The sequence below is a fragment of the Eublepharis macularius genome, chromosome 5 (genome assembly GCF_028583425.1).
Source record: "Eublepharis macularius isolate TG4126 chromosome 5, MPM_Emac_v1.0, whole genome shotgun sequence".
Lineage (NCBI taxonomy): Eukaryota > Metazoa > Chordata > Lepidosauria > Squamata > Eublepharidae > Eublepharis > Eublepharis macularius.
The window spans coordinates 139,827,224-139,845,182 of record NC_072794.1 but is presented as its reverse complement, the minus strand read 5'-3'; the positions used below and the strand labels follow the sequence as shown (position 1 = coordinate 139,845,182).

Genomic DNA, 17,959 nt, shown 5'->3' with positions numbered 1-17,959 from the left:
GCACAGGACATGATAAATATATGTTCATATACAGGGAGGATATGAAAGTGCTGTGTCAAATTCCAATTAGTAATTAAAGCAACATCATATAACACTTTAAAAAACTACCCAGTGCTCTTGGACCCACAAATGTTTATCCCCAGTCTATTTTTTTCTTACCACCTGATTAGTGAGACACGTTATCTTATAACACTGATATACAAAATATAGAGAACCTGTAGGAATTTCACCAGCATGAATACATGAAGCTGCTTTCTGCTGAGTTGGACCATTGGTTTATCAGGGTCAGTACTTTGTATGCTGACTGGCAACAACTCTTCAGGGCATCCAGTGGAGGTCCTTTACCTAACCTATTATCTGATCCTTTTAATGGGAAATGCCAAATATTAAACCCGGGACCTTCTGCATGCAAAGCAGATGCTCCATCCCTGAGCCATAAGCTGTTCCCAGATGGCAAGCAGCACACATCTGTGATATGTCTGTACTATGAACCAAACTGGTTACCTGACATAGGGCTATGCCCTGCTATTAGAACTGGGGAAATTGCAATTTCCCAGAATTCTTTGCAGGAACAAAGACTGTTGACAGAAACCAACTTTAAACTGGCTTGGATATGTAGCTTAGCTATGCTTTCCTCTTTTATCCCAGAATACCCTGATAAAACCAAACTCTGCTTTTCAAGGAGACGCAAAAATTTCTCGTAACTTGGAAGAAAAGTGGGGGTGGAAAATCCTTGTTTGTGTGAAGGGTATACCACAGAGAGATTGTAATCCATCTGTCCCCAAGAACAACCATGAGGATAATTGTTTCCTTTGAAAGCCTGCTTTTCACTTCAAGAGGGAGCGTTGAGTAAAGCTAAATAAAGTATTGATGAGATGCTGGTAATTAAGCAATTTACAGCTCAATCCCATGTGTGTTTACGCTGGATTAAATCCTACTTAGTTCAGTAGGACTGACAGTGCCATCCTAAGCAGAATTTATACCCTTCTAGACTTGGATGGCCTAGGCTAGCCCAATCTCTCCAATTTCAATAGCTAAGCAAAGTTGTCCAGGGTTAGTACTTTCATGAGAGACCAGCAAGGAAGTACAGGGTTGCCATATGTTGCCCGTGACTTGACGGCACTTCCACCAGCACCAAGGCCATTGAAGTCAATGGGTTTAGGACAGTGTACTGGCTTAGTATGGCACCGTTAAGTGTGCATAGGATTACAACTTTAGCATGTACCACTAAAAGGCACTTCACACTGCATGCAGCAATCATTTTCAGCATATGCAATATGAAGTTTGCTATACAAAGTATAGACAGCCACTAACTTTCTGCCATGTGATATTCATAAACACTTAGGAGGAGGAAAAAAACTAATAGTAAGCATTCCTCATTTCAATAACTATTTCACATGAAACATGCTCAGGACTGTTACATCCAACATGAGCTTCCCTTAGGGCTCTCTGCACATTGGAGGATGCATGGAAAGAACTTGGCTCAGATCTTTTATAATATGTATGACTCTCTTTAGATGAACATGTGCAAGTTTGGGAGCAGCAGCTGTGATCCCTATTTCCATGCCTCAACAGAACACACAAAAAGCATTCTTAGCCTTCATGTGATCGTATGTGGTTTAGGTCATAGGAAGATAGGGATTGCATAGGAAACCAGAAAGAGTGATGTGATACTTTCTAAGTTTTATATCTGTAGAAACACAGGAATTTAATTGAGCAGCGTGACACAGTCAAATCTCTAGACCTTTCAGTGAAAGAAATCTCATGCCAGAGCAGTTTAGTCAAAAGAGGACAATTCTGTTAGAAGATCTGTCCACCTTAATTGTTTCTACATTTTCTGTGCTATCTTTTTCAAAACTGGAGGCATTTATTATATTGCTGGAACAAATCAAGAATTGACTGAACTCATCTGAGACCATTGCACACAAAGAGATGTTTATCAGAGAACAAACTGAGTATTGCACCATACCCTTTTCTCAGCTCTTGAATCCATGTCCTTGGAACAAAAACTTACGCTCTGATTCAGAGGTACTTTCTCTAAATATCACCTACATGAGAAAAGAGTTACTCACTGTTGAGACAACTGTGCTGATCGTATACCACTTTGCTACACACTCAGTAATGTTTTAGATGTTCAGTTTTAGTAGGCATACAATACAGGCTTGTGGCATATACATGATAATATTGTAATGTGGCTACCCATTTTGTGTCCTTGGGTGTTCAGCACACGTGGCTTTTAGAAGTCCTGTGGCTGCTTTAAATGTTAGTTTTCATAGATAACATGCCAAGTGGTGGAGGTCAGTATTATATGTTTGCTAAAAATGTAATGTGAGAAAGGCTCTCTTGTACAGATTCTCTGAGATGTGTTGTTGCCAGCTCATGTTATCAGTGTATTGCTATGTGAAGCTTTTTGCTTTGGGGTTTGCAGTTTTTGCAAACTGTCATGGCATCATGGCTGCCCCACTCCTGCATCCCTACGTATGGCAGGTGCTGATTTCAGTAAGAGGCACAAGCCATGACATCACACACAGGGACTTGACAAAGAGATGCTATTTTTGGTGGCAGCCTTGTATCATTCATAACATGCAGTTCTGCCTTTTCTAATTTAAAAAAAATCCAGCATTTCCAAACCCAACGACCAGGCCAACAGATTGTCATTAATAGCCAAGCAGAAAAAAAAATGGCTGAGAAAAGAAGAAATTGGAGAACATCAGAAACTGATATGAAGATCACAGTAGAATAAGGGATTGTTTCGCCAAACAAACTGGCCACAGTTTTTAATGTTTAAGAGCCATTTTAAACAGACATAGTATCACAGGCTAACCCAAATGACATAGAGTATCATAGGCTAACCCAAATGATATTACAAGAGTCAGTTTGGTAAGAAATAATGTTTAGATTGATAATCCTTCCCTCACAACGCTTCCCCTATAGCAGCCTGGGGAATATCCAAATGTGGTATCCTCTTGCTGGAATATGACAAAATTTAAATTGGAACTGGATAAAACTTGCAGAGGCCTGTGCAGCTCTCCATTTGTATACAAAAAGTGCATCAGGAAGTGATGGCTCATAAACTTGGTGGTGGGATGATGGCTTGAATGTGGTATCACCTGAAAAGTGAAATGTTCAGACTGGTGGTATTAAAGTGCATTATCTTTGTGTGCAAAAGCCTCACATTTGGGCAAGCAAACTGGGTCCTTAAGCAGTCACCTAAGTTTGCCCGTAAGGAAAAAGTGCTGGGTTTGGATTATGCACCTCAGGTAATGATGCACCAAGGATGCTTTGAGAGGGTTTGTCCCCAAAGGGTTAGTTTTCAGGAGTGCCCAGGAAGGTCAGAAAGCAGGGATTCTTAATCAGATGGGATTTGAAATGAAATGTGCTTAGAGTGCTTTTACTCTGGTAGCCTTGCACATGTAATAAGGAGTTGCCTCCCCTCCTGGACTTCCCTTTGCCACCTATAGCTGCTTGATTTTTTAAAAAAGGAACTGCAAAAGCAAAGTAAAGTACTAAAGATGAATAAACCTGGCTGAGCTTCAAATGACTTGTCCAGATTCTCCCATTTAGCAGTGGTAACAGCCCAGACTCAAGAATGGATGCAACATGCCCTGCCCAACTTGGTATATCTCCTCCAGTTAGGAATGAACTTAGATCAGGAAATCCGGCAGCACCCATGCACCTTCTCCTCCATTTCTTCCATGGGAGCTTTAAATTTTAAGAGAGGTGGGTCACCACTCGACACTGTGTAATAAACTGAGGTCCCATTGGCTGTATACGAAGGAGTCCTGGAATTGATCAAGTGCTCTTTTGCTTCTCCCCCGTTTTCTGTTGTGCCTCCCACGTTGCTGCCAAAGTGTGTACTGATGAAGGGGTGATTGAGAAGCTTGGCTGCAGCCCTCTGCCGTTTCAGCTCCGAGAGAGTTTGATGGCTCCTTTCTTTGTAGCCCCCCCAGATTTGATGAACATCTGGGACCCCAGGGCTATCATAGGGCAGTGCTTGGCTAGTATTGTTGTCTACAACAGAATGCATGTTCCAAACATCTCCATTGGGGATAGAATATTGGTAAGTGGCAGAGGATAAGCTCAGCCCATTCTGGAGCAGAGTTTCTGAGTCACATTGCGTGCTTTTGGATGCCAACTCAGGAAGAAATGTGGGTGTATCTGTGGCAGAGTTCTGAAACAGCAAAGGTATATAAGATGCTTAGCAATGGCTACCCATCCATTATCTGATTGACATTTTGTATCGGTTTACTGATTTTTCATGCACCACAGTATCAGCCTCACATGTCCCCTTCCCCCCCACTATGTTAATTTGACTGTGGCCTTGCAAAAATGCTCTTAAGTAGCCAATGACTTACACAGAAAGGTCTTATCTATCATATAACCTGAAAGCAAAACAACACTGAATGTAAGATGACCCTCCCCCTGCAAAGCTATACACAACTTTTTTTGTTACTGTACTTGTAATTTGTATGCAAGTGTAAGAAAAAAAAACCCACCTTGGGAAAGCCTAGTCTTCCTTTTGAGTAAATACAGTACTTTTTCATCTTTAACAAAATGTATCCAAATTGCCTGTGAGTGGGGACAGCTGTGTCCGGGGTCTGAGTCCCAGGCCCCAGACTTGCCAGGAGGGAGCAGTGGGAGGCAACCGGGAGGCAGCAGCCCTACCACCCCAGCCAGCAACCAGGTCCAGAACCTGCCCACTCCAGGGGGAAGGGGCGAAAGGCCAAAGCCTCAGAGGGCTGGAGGGAGCAGGGAGAGACCAGCTAGTCCCACCCCCCAGGGGGAGGAGAGGGGGCTAAGCAGGCCAGAGGAAAAGGGCCAAGGCAGGGGGAACAGGGACCCAGCAGCAGCCCAAACAGAGCCCTTACCAGCCAAGGAGGAGAAGCAGCCACTTTGGCACAGAGCCACACCCTGGCTAGAGGACAGCAGCCTGGCTCAGGAGTTGCTAGGAGCCAAGCCCCTCCAGGGGGAGCTGCCACAGGCATTCTGGGGGAGGAGATGGGTAGCCCCGCCCAGCATCAATGAGAAAGCAGCCCAGAGGCTGGCCAGGGAAGCTCAGCAGCACAGAAGCCGGCTGGGGCAGCTCCTCACGAGCAAGGCCAGGCAAGCTCAGCAGCTCAAAGGCCTACTGGGGCAGCTCCTCGTGAGCAAGGCCAAGGAGACCTCAGCTGGGGATGGCTCGCATTCAACCCCACCCTGCCAGCAAGGCAAGGAAGCCTAGAAGGGATTAGTGATAGGAGGGAAACACCTGAGAGGAGGCACAGCTGGGCCAAGTCAGGACAGGGAACGAGCCTGGAAGGAGAGCGGGGCAGAGAAAGGAAACCCTATAAATGGTGGCTAGGAAGAGCTCTGAGGTGGTGGGTGTGATGGCGTGGAGTGAGAGCAGAGCAGTGCGAGAGTGGAGGCAAGTTCTGGGAGGAGGAGATGATGGAGGACGCAGGGGGTGAGCAGGCCAGCGAGTGGACTGAGAGGGAGTCTGGGTGATGTATACTGCCCCTCCTTCCACAGAGCAGGGTCCTGCAGCATCGCTGGCGCCCCTCTGATGTCAGGACTGGCCCAGTCAGCGCCCCGCCCAGCGGCGGCAGCGACAAGCCCTGACAAGCTGTAATATTAGATTGATCATGTTAGGCTATATCTGATCACACCCTGGAATTTGGGATAAAGGTGTTTGGAGTGTGTGGTATAACAGCCTCCTTAGGGATTCTGTGATTACTGATTGGAAATGTCTTAATTACGATGGATGGGGAAGTCATGATAACTTTTTCTCTTACCGGATCTGTGTTTTCTTGATTGGAGCAAACTTCCCTGAGGTCACCGTTGTACCCAGAGGTTCTCTGCTCTTCAGAAGATTCTATTTGCTGCCAGACAATGGCTTCCTTCTCATACTCCTTTCTGTAAAGGTTTGTTCGGTCAGAAAGGCTTGCCCTCCGAACCACTTTCCTGACAAAGAGATGTCAGAAACAGAAGAGAGGAACTGTCTTATTGAAAGGGGACGGCCATTCTTCTTGTACAGCTCCTCTCCCTTCATGAAGGAATACATCAGCGTATTTCACAATTATCCCCCCATTTCAGATCTTGTTAATAAATAAGAAAGGTAATCACCTGGATTTACACTTACCATGATGGTAGCAGGAAGTTTAGAAGGGCAATTCAAACAAAGATATTTTGAAGACTGGGAACCTATTTGAGACTAAGCAGATCTGGCTTATTTGCTGTTATTGTTATACTCCTCAGAATCTTTATTTAAAAAGATGTTTCCAGACATTAAGATGGAAGCTTGATGGTAGAGACCCTGAAATGTTCAAAACCAGAAGGCAACCCAATATCCAAATGTATTATGGTTTCCATCCAGTGAATGAGGGAACACAAGAGTTTTGGAAAGCAAATGCTTACTCCAGAAGGATGGGATGGATTTTTTTAAAATCATGCTAATTTTTTCCCTTTGCTTAAGATTTTTGGAACAATCCTAAGCAGAACTACTTACTTCTACTCAGAAGTAAGTCTGTGGCTTACTCCCTGAACAGTGCCCTTAGGATTGCAGCCTCCATTTCCCTCTCTTCTAGGGGCACAATTTTCTAGTTTTTAAAATGTGCCTGTTAATAATGTCACAGAGACACCAATACAGAAGAGGTAAAATGGTGTGTGTGTGTGTGTGTGTGTGTGTGTGTGTGTGTGTGTGTGTGTGTGTGTACACGACTTACTAGAAAAAGTTGTAGACAGGTAGAAGGAATCTGTACATAGGAGCACAAAAACAGAAGAATGTGACTGTAAGCCCACCTTCCTCTTTAAATTGGTTTGAAATGCAAATAAAACTTCATTTCTCTTTTCTAGAAATGCATGCCAGCCATGGGGGAGAGGCTCAGCAGCACTTTAAATGGCATGGATGAAACTGGTTTTCATGGTTTGTGTTTCCTGAAACTCAAGTATCACACACAATATATGTGCATATTCATGCAAACGTCTGCATAAAGTTTTATGTGCAGGCAAACATGAAAAATGGCTGTAATGTTTTTACAGATTATACATTTCTAAAATAACTCTGCCCAGGCAGCCCGATACATCTCAGAAAACAAAACAGTGTTGACCCTTGTCAGTATTTGGATGGGAGAACACTGAGGGAGGTCAATCTTGTTACACAGAGGCAGGCAATGGCAAACCACCTCAGAACATCTCTTGCCTTGAAAACCCTACGGGGTTTCCATAAGTTGTCTGCAACTTGACAGCGCACAAACACAGAAAAAGTGACTTGTATTAAACCCTCAATTGTGATGACTATAGGTGACCACTAGATGGCTGTCATTTAGTACTAGTAAACTTGGTGCTGCTTCTTACAGCCTGCAAAGACTGAGAACTGGCTGAGATGCACAACTCTTTAATCCTCACCCACTCCCCAATGAAGAAAAGCTTAAATATATGTAATTTGTGATATCACAAAGTCTAAATATAACACAGATTTCCTCTGCTCAGCTGCTACTGCTTCCTCCTGGAGGGAATCCATACTAGCAGTACCACAATTCCCAATGCGGCAGTGTAACAATGCACAGTCACATATTTGTGATCCAATTTAGAACTCTGGATAAACGCAAACCCCTCATAATTAACGGCCCAGTGATGAGCTATGAGTGGATGGGCGTTCACAAGGGATGATTTATGATTATCCCTTGTTATCTTTCTTTCCCCTCCCTTTTCTGTCTCTATTCTACTTCAACAATACATTGCTGATATTTGCATTGAAAGCTTCCTGGAGCAGGTCTTGATATTTTAAACTCTGCTGCTTCATAAATGTCATGCGCCATAAGGGTGCTGTGTTATTAAAGAGCATTTTAGCCCCACAGCCGATTAAGCAAACTCCATGAGACGTCACCCTGCAGAATTTTTGATGCCACATCATCTTTCCCACCATCCCGCATAGCTTTTCACATGGGCTTGTTCTTTAGTCTGCAACTCCTGGAGCTTGAGGCTAAGCCCTTGGACCAGATACCCTAACATTAATAGAGGAGTAAAAAACTTGCTTTGGTAAAATTTTAATTTACAAGTGAGTATGTTTGCCCATTACACCTCCTGTAATAGGCTTTTGCCAAACTACATGTTAGCTTTTGCCGAACTACATGTTACTTTTATGCTTGCCCTCTACAGCAACTTTTAGTCAGATGTCTGTTGAAAGTTACCCTCTGGGACCTCGATTCTCAAACATGTTGGCTTCTGGTTTGAATGAACATGCTGTGTGGTGAGAAGGGTGCTCTTTGTCCCTTGGTGGGGTGCCTGTGTATTGATAGGCAGAATGCGAAGCCACAAAGGGGGCAAATAGTGCCTCCTTGGCCATTTTTGGATCAAGAAGGTGGTGTAGGGAGGAAGGCAGAAAGCCAAGTCTCCTTGCCTGCCTCAGTTCAAATGAGGAATTGAGATCTCATTGGGAAACTCGCAGTTACATGGGGAACTCACAGCTGATGTCTGACTAAAATTTCCTATGGAGAACAAGTGCAAAATGTAGCATGGGGTGAGGCCCTAACACAGGGCTTACTCCTAAGCAGTGGTGATGCCAAGAGAATTCTCTGCATTCCTAGCTAGTGAACTACAGCTGTTTAGAAAACTCTCTTAAAACTCCAGCTACAAAGCTTGGACTTGACTGTCAAATGTACAAACCACAGATACGACAACACTTTACTACTCACCCTCTGCTTCCAGTGCTGGACGTCCTCCTGCTCAACGAGGATTTGTGTCTCATCTGAGATTTCATGATGACATCATGCTTATGCTTCAGTTCCAAAAGCAGAACCTTAAACTCCTCTTCTTCACAGAGGTCTAAAAGAATACAACCCCCAAAACTTTGAGGTGTGTCGATTCACTAAGTGAACCACTTCCCTGGGAGAAACAGGGCACAACCATGCCAGAGTCACATGGTTTTATCTGAACACTGTTAGGTGGACAATCAATGCAAAAGGCCTGTAAGATAACAAAAACTCAGCTTGCCACTGACCTGGAAGTTAAGATATCCTGAAGACTACCAGGATATAAGAAGCTAAGGGCCAAGCTATGTGCAGTGCTGGAGATTGGTGGTCCATTTAACTGAACCTTTAGAAAGAGCACTGGGGAGGGATGATGTGTCTTTTTTCTACAGCCTGTTTTCTACTTCTGGGGAAGCAAAATGAGAGCAAAATTTTAACCCGCCCACCCTTCTGCAGCACTGCAGCTCCAATGCATACCAGCTCCCATCCTTTTCTGTAGTTGCTTTTAAAAGGTAAATTATGCAGGTGGAGATCTGATCACAAGTTCCCCAACATCAAGAGTAATTTTATTTACTTGGGCATTTATACCCCATTGGTCTCCCTAATGGGTACCCAGCAGCTTTAATAATAATAATATTTGATTTATATACTGCCCTTCAGGACAACTTAACATCCACTCAGAACGGTTTACAAGTGTGTTATTATTATCCCCACAACAACAAGCACTCTGTGAGGTGGGTGGGGCTGAGAGAGCACCTAGAAGCTGTGCCTGACCCGAGGTCACCCAGCTGGCTTCAAGGGGAGGAGTGTGGAGTCAAAACCAGTTCTCCAGATTAGAGTCCGGCCGCACTTAACCACTACACCAAACTGGCTTTCAACATCATTTTCCTCTCCTCCATTTTGTCCTCACAACAGCAGCCCTGTGAGCCAGGTTAGGCTGAGTGTTGTGGCTGGCCTAAGGTTACCCAATGAGCTTCTGCAACTGAGTGGGGGTTTAAACCTGGGTCTCCCAGATCCCAGTCTGACACTCTACATGTAAGAGAACAATTACTTCAAAACGAGAAAGAGAATAAAAGGAAGCAAGAGATATTGAACTCTCTTTGTGCTGTCTAAAAGGGTATCATTGATTTGTCCAAGATTAGACAGCTTACCTATTGGCATCTCATCCAGGGCAGTCCGGGCACTCAAACTTGCACCATGGGACACCAACAACTCAGCCATCTGCATCTAGAATAAAGGAAGTAAGCCAACATTCTCAGCTGTTTCCACAAACCCAGGAGGAAGGCGTTATACAAGTGGCTTGCAACAAAACACATACATGTCCCCAGAAGGCAGCAGCATGGAGGGGCTCCCAGCTATCCCAGTCTCGGAGGTCCAGCCTTGCTCCATGGTCTAGAAGAATCTCTGCTGCATGAAGGTAGCCATTGGCTGCAGCTATATGTAACTATGACAAGACAGAAAATATAGTGGCTTTTAAATGGTATCTGACAACACTGAATGCTTTGCAATGATCACAATAATTTGGATCTATTCACAGGTAAAGAGTGGGGCAAGACCTTTCAAGAAGGTTGGCTGTTTATGGAGATGGACCAGTGTTTGTTGGAAGGGTTGGACTGGGAAACCTCATTTCTCCCAGACTTGTATGTTTTCACATCCTATGGGGAAGAGAAGAAATCCCTCTGATGCGCAAGCGCCTGATTATTGGCTGCAGAGTTTTGGTGGGCTGATGCAGTTAGAATCCAGAACCCAGACTGGCCAAGACCTTTCTATACACGTGCTGGGAGATAAGTGAAAAGGAGCTGGTCTTTCCTTGTCTGCTTGTGTGTGTATGTCTGTGGGGGAATGTGTCCATGTGAGTGACAGCCAAAAAGCATTCTCTTTAAGCATACACTTGTCTGCATCTTCTAGCTGGGAGGGGAAGGGCAGATGCCAGGTGTGGTAGTTGCCAAGATAGGTTAGAAATCTTTCCCTGTTTTGCTTTTTCTTTATTAGTATGTGCCCTGTAATTTCTGTAGGCTGTATTCTCTAGAGATCTTGATAGTAGAATAAAGTTTTTACTTTTTTAAGACATAGAAAGATTGATTAGATTCCAGCCTGTGAGCCTTGTCATGGCCAATGTTACTAAACACACCTGTTTGTGCTCCTCCCAGCTTCAAACTGGAAAGGGGTGGTAAAACCCAGGATATGGTGGCAGTGACTGAACGAAAAAGTCCCTCAAACTTCTAAAGAGAAAGGGAGCAATTGAGTTTCCCTTGGAAAAACAGATCCCCCCCCCCCCGTTTCTGAGCCAAGCCGCGTCTCACTTGCCTGCTTGCGGGCTGTGTGCATGAGTTGGGAATGAGGAGGAATCTAACACACCAGGGTTGGAAGTGTTACAGACCTTTCATTAGGACTTAGGAAGACTACTAGAAGACATGACATACAGCACAAAACATCAGAAAATGGGACCGCTTGTATCTCAAGCAAGGCAGAAGCCATCAGTAAAAAGTTTGTGAGCCATTGGTAAAATACAGTAAAAATTTGAAGACATGGCCAACAGAGTCTGCAGAATTTTAAAAAAGGGGAGGAGGTAGACACAAATTAAGCCCAACATGTTTTTTTAACCTTGCCTAGAAAGCTGAGTCATCCATTCTCCTCCGACTTGAAATCTGATCCATCTTTAATTCTGCCTCCTCATCTTGACTTCCTTTTGTGACCCACCATAAAGATTAGTTCCAACTTCAACATGTGTGGCCGTTTACTCTAATTTCCTAGCAGTGATCCTGCATGACTTGCAAGGAGATTACCTTTTGTTCAGATGGTTTTCTAATCTTGGATTAACCTGATTCTGGGCCAGAACCCAGAATGGACCAACCAAAACCACACAATATGTTCCATGTTCCTAATAACAGTGCCCTCTAATGAATCCATATGGCTTCCCAATGGCGTAACAGCAATGACTTTTTTCATTCCATCTATATCTTACTGTTGAGACCCTCATAGATAGATTTCATGGCAGAAAAATTTCATTAATGAAGCCAATAGGGGGCTCCATGTGATTAAGAAACAGCTAGCCTACAGTCTCTTCACTTCTGAAAGCGTGCTCTCTGGATTAGCCAGCTTTTTCAATCAGTCTCTCCAGATTCTCTTCCTTATTATAGCTCTTACCCACATAACTTTTAACCATGCAGTTCCCATGATTCCAGTATAACCTTTTTGATGGTCATCCCTTTATTCCCAGCAGAAAACTTTGCTGGATCTAACCCCATGTGTGTTAAATTAGAACCAATTATACTTAGGAAACATAATTTGACATATTTTGGCAGCTGGAAACAAGCAAAACTAATGTTAAAAATCCCCATATTAATTGCTGATTTAACATGAATATAAATCATGTGCAGTTCTATTTAAGCATTGCTGCATATCAGGCTCAGAACTTCCTAGAGCTCGATCATGTTTTCAGATTCACTTACTGAAGAAGTAATTCACTTTGAACATTCTTTACACACCCATTTTGTTATTTGTTTAGAAAAAAATTCAGCCACTTCTCCAGGGAACCTGCCCAAGATGGCTTACAATATTAAAAAAAAAAGAACATTAAAGTTTTTAAATAAAGCCCAGCATTAAAAACACAGCCAGAGCTTAAAATCATAACTCACTAAGCAGCTTAAAATGCATTTAACAGTTTTCAGAATAAAAGCACACTATAAAATGATGTTAAATGACCAACCCCTTAGTTAAAAGCCTGAGTAAATAGAAAAGCTTTCGCTTGGCACCTAAAAGAGAGTAGTGAAGGTGCCAGGTGAGCCTCAAAGGCCAAAGGTATTCCATAGTTGAGGTGCCAATATTGAAAAAGCCTTGTCTCAGGTTGCCACCCGACTCAGCTCTGAAAGTGAAGAACAGACAGCAGGGCTTGTGAGGTAGATCTTAAGTGGTGGGCTAGACACTATGGGAGAAAGTGATCCTTCATGTACCCTAGCCCCAAGCAGGGAAGAACCTTAAAGGTAAGACCCAGCACTCTGAATTGTGCTCGGAAATGAACAGCCAGCTAGTGCAGATCATTCAACACAAGGGTGATACGATCCCCACATCCAACCCATGACAATACCCCAGTTGCTGCATTTTGGACCATCTTAAGTTTCCAGATGGTTTTCAAAGAAAGCCCCACATAGAGTTAATTACACTAATCTAACCTGAATTAATCAGAGCATGGATCACACTTTTTGAGGAGCAGCTGTAGCTAACATATCAGCCAAACTTGATAAAAGGCCCTATGTCCTACAGAGGAAACTTGCGCTTCTACCTGTAAGCCAGGATCGAGCAGCAGCCCCAAGCCACAAACCTATTCCTTCAGGAGGAATACAACCCCCTCCAGTACAGGCTGATTCCTCAGTCCTTGAGCAGCTTTGTTACTGACCAAGAGAAACTCAATCTTGACTGGACTGAGCTTCAGTTTATTTTACCAAGAACAAACTGAAGACATTGAACAAGTTATATATTTTTAGCTATAAGATGGACCCTGAAGTGTTTGCTATGGGTAGATATAGATCATGCTTTTATTATTGTATTTTGTAAATTTATTTAGAAAAAATGTATATGCCACCTCTTTCAGAGACCTGCTTGAGGTTGCTCATGAAGTACAAACAATACAATAAAGTCATATATACAGCAATGTAAGAATTATGAATAAAAAGGAGCCATAAAAAAACACCGAAGACATTAAAACAGCATAAAATCATATATAGCAGACTAAAAAATTATTCATAAAACAATCTCCAGACTAGGAACAGACCATGAAAGTAGTTTCAAAAGATGGAACCTCCCAATTAAAAGTCTAGATAAAAAGAAATGTTTGGCTTGGTGCCTAAAGAACAGTAAGGTAGGCACCAGGTGAGACTCAAGGGGGAAGACATTCTGAAAGTGAGGTGCCACTGCTAAAGAAGACCTGTCTCTGGTCAGAACGCACTTCAGGTTCTCTGCAGGTGGAGGCAGAGAACAGGGTTTGGGGAAAGGACCTTAGCTGGCAGCCTGGATAGTATGGGAGAAGGCAGTCCTTTAAGTACATTATTCCTTTACCATCCAAGTCATCCCATGAAAGCCAAAATTACCCCTGAAAGCCAACCTAGACTTCTAGAAGAAAGGATAGGAACCATGTGTGACAACTCAATCAAATAATAAGGGAGTAACCTGCAGAGCAAGATCCATGGTGTCTGCAGCTATATGGCAGGAGTCCGATTCCGGCATCCAGGCACAGATTGGGCCCTAGAGCCTGATCCTATAAAGTTGCTGTGCTTATGCAACCGTCCACTTTTTAATTATTTCAGCAAACACTACGTTCTGCGAGAAGTTTATCACGTACAATGGAATAGCACAATGAAGACATCATGACACACCTGTCAACTGTACACATCGGGCTACTGCAGCCGGAAACCTAATGGATCCTCAAACATACAGAACAATTGTAAAAAAGGTGAGCCAGAAGAGGCAAATAGTTGCAAGAAACTATCATCCAGGGAAAAGCCAAATGCCCAAAGAGTAACAAAAACCTGCTCATCGATACTTCCATAACACTAGAATTCAGGGGCACCCAATGAAGAGATTGAGCAACAGGCACTGGACAGACAAAAGGAAGTATTTCTTTACGTAATGAGTAATTAAATTGTGGAATCCACTCCCAGGGGAGGTAGTGATGGCCACAAGCACAGAGAGCTTTAAAAGGGATCCAGAGGACTTAGCCATGTTAGTCTGTAGTTGCAAAATAGTGAAGAGTCCAGTAGCACCTTTAAGACTAACCAACTTTATTGTAGCATAAGCTTTCGAAAGCCACAGCTCTCTTCATCAGATGCATCTGACGAAGAGAGCTGTGGTTCTTGAAAGCTTATGCTACAATAAAGTTGGCTAGTCTTAAAGGTGCTGCTGGACTCTTTACTACTTTAAAGGGGAGTTATTCATGGAAGAGAAGTTCATCAATGGCTACTAGCTATGGTGACTAGAGGGATCCTCAATCTAGAGGCAGGAAAACTCTGAATGCCAACACTCAGAGGCGGCAGCAGGGAAAGGTCTCAGCCTCTGTTTGGCCCTGTATAATACAGGATGCTGGACTAGGTGGACCTCTGATCTAATCCAGCAGGTTCTTATGTTCTTAATAAATATGCTGTGAACTTCAGCACGGACATAACAGCAAGGTGAACTTATTTTGCTTAACTCCCATGCTCAGATGTGAGGAAAGCTCCACGCTTGATGGTCACTGTTGAAGTTCATGTCAAGCAACTGTGAGTCTCTACAGTAGCTGCTAATTCTATAGGGCCAGGTTATTACACTTTCAGTTCCTGCAGTTCTGCTTGTTGACCTCTTATGAGCCCCATTTTTTGAAAAAATGGAAACTGCCACTATTATGCCATTGCACTATTTGTACAATTAGGCAATATTTCTGATGTCATGGTATAACAGTTAATTGGCTCATACTGGGGGGGGGGACTATGGAGATATGCTTCTGCAGCCATTAGTAAACAGAGGGGGAAAGCGGACTAATGATCATAAAGATCAGATTGTGAAGGCACACACCGAAATAGTAAGTCTCAATTAAAAAGGATATTTTTTTCTTTTAATCATGTGACCTGATAGCAGTTCTCCCTCTGTTTACTTATGTTGTGAAAGTTTCTGTGGACCGGAGGATTTCCTTCTGTGAAGCTTGGGTTTCTTGCCTCCCTGCTCCCACCGCAGCCTAAAATGCTAGTCCTTGGGGTACTTTGTCACCAGGAAGAACATTTGGTGCTGCAGCCAGAGCAGAGGGGCTAGAAACCTGCACCCTGCAAACAGAAATGCTCTGAAGAAATGTTCTAGTGTACATCCCTACTTTGAAAGAAAGACTATTGCTAGTGGTATGTACGTTCATTCTATTTTTCACCCATGGGAAATCATTTGGTAGATTTTTGTGCTGTTTCAAAAACAATATCAAAGTGCACAGTGGGACAAAAGAAATGTAAGTGCACCTGGGAAACATTCAGCTCTCTTAAAGAGCTGTTGCCTATTTCATGTCATGGGGGGTGGGTGGGAAATCCTGGAAAATTTGCAGGTCGAGTTGCATTCCAATGATGTGAGCTGTAGAAATTCCACAGGAATCTTTCTCACCAGTGTAGCACCTTGTTCATCAGATGTGTTCAGATCCTGCCCCGTTGCTATCAACTCTGTGATATCGCCAACCATTGCCTGCTCGGGGGCAGCCCGCATCTCATTGATCTTCTCCTGGGTGATTCCTACAGTGAACGAGAACAGACATCAAATCCATTGAGAAGAAAACATCCTCCAAAAGAAACAAGAGAAACATCACTCTGCCACAGCTGTTTCATAGAATATTTGACTGGACATAAGTCTTACAAGTTACTGATGTACTATGGGCAAAAGGTGTAAGAGCCCGTGGTGCTGTCTTTGTTAAGAAAATCCACCCTGGTAGGAAGGCTACTTGAAGAACAATCTGAAGTACAAAAATGGCAGGCCGGAAAAGGGTTAAACATCTCCTCCTTTGCAGTCTCTCTGCTTCAAACCTGTCCTCCCCCAAGTAGTTTTCTTTCTTTTTTTGAAAAAATTAACTGGGTTGGAATGGAAGTGGTTGGATATCAGTGACTGCCAGATAGCAGCTGTTAAAAGTCTGAACCTGGAGCTCCAGTATGCATGAAGGATTGAAGGGACGCTGATACTTCTGCAATAAGCAGGGTTCTCCATTCACTTCAGCAACGTGGAAGCACATGCAGACCTCACCCTAATACTAAAGGAAGTGGGGAGGAACTTATTTGCACATAGCTCTATTAGAGCTCTGCAGAGCTTTAGATTAAGGCCACTGCATTTAAAACTATGTTTTCAAAAGACAATTCATGGAGTTTTAGGATGTGTATAGATTATAGGTTTTCAGAGACTTGGGGTTAATATCGTAGAGCAATAATTGTTCCTGGTATATTTACATTTTTTTTCTGCCTTGCCAAAGTCTCTAGGCTTGCAAATTTCTATAGTATTTCAAGTAACTCCTGGGGAAAGCCAACGTGACTTGCCACCAGAGCAACTAGCTCTGCTGCAATAAAGAAGAGAGAACGCCGGTCGATAGTAGAAACCAGGCTTTGCTTGCAGACAGAATCAAGAGGAGTTTCCAGAATTGCCAGTTAAAAGGCTCTTGGCATATTTGGGAAAGATCTCTGTCACAGACTTTGGACAGTTTCTATCAGTTAAAGCAGAAAACACTGGGACAGATAGATCACAAATCTTATTCAACAAAAGGCTGTTTCATTTGGGCAATTTGGTACAACACTGGGATAGTGCACTCCAGGGACCAAACTAGACGATACTTTTAAGGAGTCAGATCCAGGTTCCCTTCCCTGCTGCCAGACAGCAGCTGCAGAGAATGAATTTTTAAAGCACTGCAGGGGCCTGATTCAGATCAAAACTGGTGGGGAGAGGGAAGGGGCTTCAGTCTGCCCGCTATACTGTTTTCCTAATCCCAAACACCTAGGAAGTATTATTTACCCTGTTTTGGAGCTGCATGTGAGTTGGCAAAGCAAGTTGGGTTGGGGGAATCCAGACCTGACTCCTTAAAAAACATATCATCTAGTTTCACTCTAAAGGGTCACTGCAACTAGGATATAAATTTACAGGCTCCTCTTCATCCAACAAAACTCCTCCACTTCTCTTTTTCTTCATTCTCTTCACACTGTCATCAAGGTACCAGGGATCGATCAGGGCCAGCCCACTTGTCATTTTAAGGGGATAGTCAGTTCTGCTGCTCCTTATAAGTTATTTTCTATGAACGTCCACCATCCTTGCACAGACCATTATAATACGGACTTGTATTTCTTTTGATAATTGGTGTGCTCCATTCTCGAGTATGAGAAAACTGCCACTCTAGGTGATGTTTTGAGTTTTATGCCTGTGAACCAAATTAAAAAGTTGTCGTTCCCACATTACATATTCTCCTTGATTCTGCAAAGGTAGTGAAAACAGGTATCTTCTTGTATCTCAGGGGCAAAACTATTTTTGAATTGAACCCGTGGTATCATATATAAGCAAGCTACTTCCTTCTATTTCTTGATCATGCTGGAGGGATACCAATGGATGGACTTGGTAAAATACATCAACTCTATCCTTTCGCACTATGGGGTCCTTTACATTTGGTGAAGAAATGGTAGAAAGAATTCAACTGCTCAGGAGAACTACTTCTAATTTCATCTAAGTAAACAAGGTCCAGTTCAGTTTATCCAGCGAGGGAA

General features: G+C 43.2%; 1 protein-coding gene across 1 annotated transcript in view; it reads right to left on the bottom strand.

Moving 5' to 3' along the window:
* Positions 1-2,631: 2,631 nt before the first annotated feature.
* The window catches only part of PPP1R16B (protein phosphatase 1 regulatory subunit 16B), a 155,598-nt gene continuing 140,270 nt past the window's right edge, over positions 2,632-17,959 (bottom strand). The window contains exons 6-11 of the mRNA XM_054981321.1: positions 15,837-15,961; positions 10,045-10,170; positions 9,878-9,953; positions 8,673-8,802; positions 5,772-5,940; positions 2,632-4,171 (exon numbers count right to left, since the gene is read on the bottom strand). Of these exons, the coding sequence (XP_054837296.1) occupies positions 3,650-4,171; positions 5,772-5,940; positions 8,673-8,802; positions 9,878-9,953; positions 10,045-10,170; positions 15,837-15,961 (1,148 nt within the window). The 3' untranslated portion in view covers positions 2,632-3,649. The remainder of the gene's footprint in view (positions 4,172-5,771; positions 5,941-8,672; positions 8,803-9,877; positions 9,954-10,044; positions 10,171-15,836; positions 15,962-17,959) is intronic.